Source organism: Formica exsecta, unplaced genomic scaffold, assembly GCF_003651465.1.
Source record: "Formica exsecta isolate Colony F162 unplaced genomic scaffold, ASM365146v1 scaffold308, whole genome shotgun sequence".
In the NCBI taxonomy this organism is placed as follows: Eukaryota; Metazoa; Arthropoda; class Insecta; order Hymenoptera; family Formicidae; genus Formica; species Formica exsecta.
Window position 1 is genome coordinate 16,605 of NW_021850337.1, and position 7,365 is coordinate 23,969.

The 7,365-nt window shown below is 39.0% G+C and overlaps 1 protein-coding gene across 1 annotated transcript in view; it reads left to right on the forward strand.

The window, feature by feature from the left end:
* The window catches only part of LOC115237735 (multidrug resistance protein homolog 49), a 20,628-nt gene extending 13,789 nt beyond the window's left edge, over positions 1–6,839 (forward strand). The window contains exons 12-14 of the mRNA XM_029810973.1: positions 148–549; positions 949–1,095; positions 5,549–6,839. Of these exons, the coding sequence (XP_029666833.1) occupies positions 148–549; positions 949–1,095; positions 5,549–5,752 (753 nt within the window). The 3' untranslated portion in view covers positions 5,753–6,839. The remainder of the gene's footprint in view (positions 1–147; positions 550–948; positions 1,096–5,548) is intronic.
* The last annotated feature ends 526 nt before the right edge of the window (positions 6,840–7,365 follow it).

Sequence of the window (7,365 nt, forward strand, 5' to 3'; positions counted from 1 at the left end):
ACTCTTTCACTTTTTCTCTATTTTTCGTATTTTTTATATATAAAACTTACGGACGTTAAAGAGAGACAAGCAGCGAATAAAACACAAGATTAAACGCGCGAAGTCCTCCGACTAACTAATGGATCGCTTTGTGTTTTTGCTTTACAGAAGGCAGACGGTTTCATTCAATTCTCGAAAGTCGACTTTCATTATCCGACGCGACCAGAGATATCGGTGCTCAAAGGACTGAATTTAATTGTAAAGTCGGGACAGATGGTGGCTCTCGTGGGTCAGAGTGGTTGCGGAAAGTCCACTTGCATTCAGTTGTTGCAGCGGCTCTACGATCCGCTCGCCGGCAATGTGACGCTAGACCGGCGTGACATCGCGTCGGTCTCGCTGACCACGCTCAGGTCGCAGCTAGGCGTCGTGGGACAGGAACCGGTGCTCTTCGATAGAACGATAGCGGAGAATATTGCCTATGGCGATAATAGTCGACAGGCGACTATGGATGAGATCATCGAGGCCGCCAAGATGTCCAACATCCACAGTTTCGTGACTTCGCTACCGTTGGTTAGTATCAATATCATTTTTATAATATTCATTACGCATTTATGTAGAAGATATAATTAAGAAATAAAAATAATTAAGAAAAAAATACGAACCCTTAGCTTTTTTTTATGCTATTTTAATATATTAAACTTAATATTTATATGGAATATTTTTTTTTATGTGAAATATATGTAACATAAAATACCGCATAAATATTAAATTAAAATCAAGAGATAAAGAGATGAAATGAAATCAAGAAATTTTACATTAAATATGAATATGGATTAGAATTATAATCAGCCAGTTTCAAAAATTAATTGAAAAAAAATTTGAGGATAAACTGTAGATAGTATATTAATATACAATATATTGCAATTGTTTCTTGTATATGACTGAATTCTATTATTTTTGCTTGTTCAGGGTTACGACACGAGATTGGGAACGAAAGGTACTCAACTTAGTGGCGGGCAGAAACAAAGAATAGCGATAGCACGTGCACTACTAAGAAATCCTCGAATTTTGCTATTAGATGAAGCAACTTCAGCCCTCGATACTCAAAGTGAGCAGGTAAGAACGACCACGATATTCTCTTGAACTCGTAAATAATTCTGCGGACAATTTTTCCTTTATTTTCCTCCACGATATCAATTATTAAATAAGTATTAGCCTCAAATAACGATTTTCCGTTCTCAGCAATATATCGTAAAAAAGAGAAACGATGCAGGCGCTCATTTTTTAATTAAATGTATCTGTAGATTGTTGCGTAAATATTTGCAAAAAGTTATTTATATTAATCACATAAAGTGCTTTATGAGATTCGCGATGCAGAACAATTTCTGTCCGAAATAAAACGTGTTTCGTCTCTCGCTTCCTCTATTAATATTAATAGAATATATATCACAATCCTCGGAATTATATTTCGGCCCACTAGTGAAAGTGAAGATCGACGCGACAAGAGATTAGATTCGACTAAAAATCTTTTGAAGAACACATAGAAAATATTATTGTTTTCGCGAGGGTGTCAATCGGTGACAGATAATCAAGTTAACGGTCGTCGAAAGCGAAAGCGACTCCCACGGACATTCGCAGATTTTACCCGTATTCTGCCGGCGTACATTTCGTAATGCCTTTGCTGTAGTCGTTAAGAAAGTCTGTTGCGTTCTCACCGTGCGAGTTTACGTCTGCTTTAATTGGCGAAAGCAAGGGAAGATATGCTTGCACGCGCGGACGAACTTGTTCTTCTTTTATTACGGCTCCTGAGTTCTGTTGAGCAACGAGTCAGCAACGAGTTCTTAGGTCTGTTTGTTTTAGCTGCACTTTTCTTTTCTTTATATGAAGCAAATGTATATTTGCGCTTTGGACGGTAAAGAAAAAAAGAACCACGAAAGGAAAGTACAAATAAAACAGTCTTTTTTAATGCGAAGAGAAAAGTTTCAATTTTCTTCGTAAGTTGCTTCAACGCAGCTATAAATATTAATCCTAAAACCTCCAAAAAAGTATTTTTGATTAATGACAAAATAAGAATATGAAAATAATGAAATAAAATAAATAAGTTATTGATAGTTTATTGATTTTCCTATTTTGTGTCGAAAATAGGAAAATCGAAATAAATTGCTTTACATTTTTAACAAAGAAGAACAAACTATTGAAATAAACGTGTACCGTATAAATATCTCGAAACTATGTTGCAAACGGAACTATTCCCGATAAGCAATAATGGGCGCGATAGTCGGCGGTGCTGGATAATAAATATCTGAGTATTTACGATATCGGGTACGCTTGACTATCGACTATGCGGACCGCGAACGATTTCTCTATGATCTAAAAATCTAAACTATCGCACGGCCCGGCGCGATGAATATTAATAATAATCGATGGATTCTAATAAAAAATATCGGAGAAAGAGCGAATCAGCGAAAGAATGCCTGAGATAGCGTATATTATACAGTTATGTATACTGATGATTAAAACCTGATGATACTCGCGTGCAAATTGCATAATCACATTTTCTTACATCCGTTTTGCGATTCCGTAAAAGAAAAAGACCGCGACAATCGACAACATGCCGGATAAATATTTTTTTTCTTTTTTCTCCATATTTCCCCTCGTCTCTGTCAGTCTGTCGAAATTACCGGCTGCAACGTCATTTACGGTATTATCGGCGCTAACAATCGGAAATTCCCGGTTTTACGAGCAAGCGGTTGTTACGTTTCTCCGGTCGGGAAACGGCTCGTCGCGGCAAAATGAATTTCACGGCAACATTGTTACGCGCTGGACCCACCCTCGGAACATAATACACGTGTGCGCCATCCCTCTTTTCGTGCGTTGCCAATCCGTGAAACCAAAACGGAAAAGTGCTTATGTTCGATTAGCTTCCCTGATTTCAGCTGCGTTTCGCATTAACACGACCGCTCTATATTAATTGCTTTATGTTTACGAAATTAATTTTGGAAGATGTACTGAGAGAAATAATGTACATCATCCGGAAACACAAGGGACACGCGCGCGCGCGATGTTATATTATTAATGTTAATTGTTTTTGACTATTTCACTACTGCGTGGCATTCGTATGACGTTTCGCTTCGTGTAACGAATCAGCATCATGCATATGCAATGTATGGTACAGTACGTTTAAGTTAAAATTTATATCACATGCTGTTTTGAAAATAAACGGCATAAACAGTTCGTAATTTTTTGACATGAAATTAGATGTAAAAAAATTGTGTATGAGGATATTAATTAATCTTGAAGCTCATACAGTATCTCTTGAAAAATGCCAATTCACGTAAAACTGTACTAAAACAGAAGACTTTAAGTAGCAGTTATTCAAACAATTTTCCGCGAGCGAAAACTACATTTCGTAATATTCCTCGCGTATATAATACCGTAAGGCGTATAAGAACCTCGATGATTAAGATGTATAAAGCGAAGACCGGTAATAACCGACTTAACGATCGTCGTTTACGTTTTCATTTCCGCCGTTGTCGTCGCGCGCTTACGACGTGCCCCCGAGAAGCATGCTGTAGCATTTATCCGACATTTTCTGCGCGCAGGTCGTACAAGCGGCCCTGGACAAAGCCATGCAGGGCAGAACGTGCATCACCATCGCCCACCGTCTGTTGCGTTCTCACCGTGCGCGAGTTTACGTCTGCTTTAATTGGCGAAAGCAAGGGAAGATATGCTTGCACGCGCGGACGAACTTGTTCTTCTTTTATTACGGCTCCTGAGTTCTGTTGAGCAACGAGTCAGCAACGAGTTCTTAGGTCTGTTTGTTTTAGCTGCACTTTTCTTTTCTTTATATGAAGCAAATGTATATTTGCGCTTTGGACGGTAAAGAAAAAAAGAACCACGAAAGGAAAGTACAAATAAAACAGTCTTTTTTAATGCGAAGAGAAAAGTTTCAATTTTCTTCGTAAGTTGCTTCAACGCAGCTATAAATATTAATCCTAAAACCTCCAAAAAAGTATTTTTGATTAATGACAAAATAAGAATATGAAAATAATGAAATAAAATAAATAAGTTATTGATAGTTTATTGATTTTCCTATTTTGTGTCGAAAATAGGAAAATCGAAATAAATTGCTTTACATTTTTAACAAAGAAGAACAAACTATTGAAATAAACGTGTACCGTATAAATATCTCGAAACTATGTTGCAAACGGAACTATTCCCGATAAGCAATAATGGGCGCGATAGTCGGCGGTGCTGGATAATAAATATCTGAGTATTTACGATATCGGGTACGCTTGACTATCGACTATGCGGATCGCGAACGATTTCTCTATGATCTAAAAATCTAAACTATCGCACGGCCCGGCGCGATGAATATTAATAATAATCGATGGATTCTAATAAAAAATATCGGAGAAAGAGCGAATCAGCGAAAGAATGCCTGAGATAGCGTATATTATACAGTTATGTATACTGATGATTAAAACCTGATGATACTCGCGTGCAAATTGCATAATCACATTTTCTTACATCCGTTTTGCGATTCCGTAAAAGAAAAAGACCGCGACAATCGACAACATGCCGGATAAATATTTTTTTTCTTTTTTCTCCATATTTCCCCTCGTCTCTGTCAGTCTGTCGAAATTACCGGCTGCAACGTCATTTACGGTATTATCGGCGCTAACAATCGGAAATTCCCGGTTTTACGAGCAAGCGGTTGTTACGTTTCTCCGGTCGGGAAACGGCTCGTCGCGGCAAAATGAATTTCACGGCAACATTGTTACGCGCTGGACCCACCCTCGGAACATAATACACGTGTGCGCCATCCCTCTTTTCGTGCGTTGCCAATCCGTGAAACCAAAACGGAAAAGTGCTTATGTTCGATTAGCTTCCCTGATTTCAGCTGCGTTTCGCATTAACACGACCGCTCTATATTAATTGCTTTATGTTTACGAAATTAATTTTGGAAGATGTACTGAGAGAAATAATGTACATCATCCGGAAACACAAGGGACACGCGCGCGCGCGATGTTATATTATTAATGTTAATTGTTTTTGACTATTTCACTACTGCGTGGCATTCGTATGACGTTTCGCTTCGTGTAACGAATCAGCATCATGCATATGCAATGTATGGTACAGTACGTTTAAGTTAAAATTTATATCACATGCTGTTTTGAAAATAAACGGCATAAACAGTTCGTAATTTTTTGACATGAAATTAGATGTAAAAAAATTGTGTATGAGGATATTAATTAATCTTGAAGCTCATACAGTATCTCTTGAAAAATGCCAATTCACGTAAAACTGTACTAAAACAGAAGACTTTAAGTAGCAGTTATTCAAACAATTTTCCGCGAGCGAAAACTACATTTCGTAATATTCCTCGCGTATATAATACCGTAAGGCGTATAAGAACCTCGATGATTAAGATGTATAAAGCGAAGACCGGTAATAACCGACTTAACGATCGTCGTTTACGTTTTCATTTCCGCCGTTGTCGTCGCGCGCTTACGACGTGCCCCCGAGAAGCATGCTGTAGCATTTATCCGACATTTTCTGCGCGCAGGTCGTACAAGCGGCCCTGGACAAAGCCATGCAGGGCAGAACGTGCATCACCATCGCCCACCGTCTGGCCACCATAAGAAACGCCGACGTGATCTGCGTGCTGGACCGGGGCACCGTGGCCGAAATGGGCACCCACGACGATCTGATGTTGGCCGGTGGCCTCTACGCACACTTGCACACTATCCAGGAAACCTCCATACAGTAGAGGGGTTAGATTATTGCTTTTTCCTTCCATCACGAGCGATTCCCTCGTTGATGGTACATCGTGTTCCATTCGGAGACGGGAGATAATTCAGTCGAGCGAGCGGAAAGCGGAAGAAAGCGTGAGTCCGCATAGCGGAATTCTCGAACGGTCGCCGGCGCTATCGCCGGAAGAATCGACGAAACATTAAGAAATATCATTAGCGATAGCTAGACATTCAAGAAGATGAATGCACCAGTAGAGAAGAAGCAGATTTACTCTAGCGGAGTGTGTTAACGCGGCTCATCCGCCGTGTTTACAGCTGATCCGTCCTGCGACGAAAACATACGAGTCGAGTATTTATTTTTAACGAAGACTTTACTTTAAACCGAAATTCGGAATTTTACTTCTGTTCCAGTCTTTGCGTCGGATCTGTCTTAAATTAATTTCTCTAACTAGTGATACGTGGGGTTTGAATGATCCTATCGAATTGTCACGATAGTTTCCCCCATTCATCCTCCATTCATGCATTTACAGATACACAAAAACGAAAGTACGAGTAGATTACGGTAATAATATCAAAAATTCTTCACGAATGTGAAATTTGTATTTACAAATTTTGCTAAATATTTCATGTGATTTGTACCAGAACAATTCTCGCCAATTTCATCTCTTTCTCTCTCCATTTTTATATCTATCATTCTTATTCATATTTATCGCTTCTTCTCTCCTCCCCCAATCTTGTAAAAAAGATTTACAGCTAAATAGAGTAAAGTGCTTCTTTATGGAGATAGTACGTACTGCTTCTTTTGGCGGTCGCGTTACTTCGTTAGGTATCGTACTTTGCGCATCTACGTAACGATATATCTTTTTAGACGGCGAAACGAGGCATTATCCATAATGGCAGGCGACGTAATCAACTTTACCATTTCTGCGCCCCGTCGTCATTCGTATGCGTCAACTTTTTTCCGTAGCGTTTTCTCAGGTGATAATATTTCTCGCGCGTATATGTACATACACATACATACGCACGCACATTAGACGAAATTATCATATTTCGTGATGAGAGCTGGTAAATTTGACTATCTTTCTCCCGGATTAAAAAAAAAAAGATTCAATCGAATGAACAAAAAGAGTCTTTTCGATACCATTACTTTATTAAAGAATTCAATAGTTTATTGGTAGCCTAAGTTGTTTTAGTCTATTGAACGAAAGTCGGCACAACGCAATCTCAATAGATGCAATTAGCGTAATTAATGTTATTGATCTACGTCCTTCGTATCCGACTAAGATTACATAGGTAGCACCAAATCGATCGGTTTGCGGGACGTAATTCGTGTAACAAGACGTACAAATGGTGACAGGTGTTCTAAGCTATGGAATGGCATGGCATAAAAGCATTTCTCCGTTGTCGTAATTTTGACAGTGCCGTGGCGGTGGCGCTCTAACGATATAATATGAAAAATATATAAGTATTTCTCTCGGAATAATAGTATTCGCTCCGGGCACGCGTGACGTTCTCACGCGTTTCTTCATTTCTTCTCTCTTATCTGAAAAATTCAGATGTTCATCTCTATTCCCTCGCGGAGAAAGAGAAAGAGAGAAATTCCTTTCTCATTCGGATATACCCGGTATAA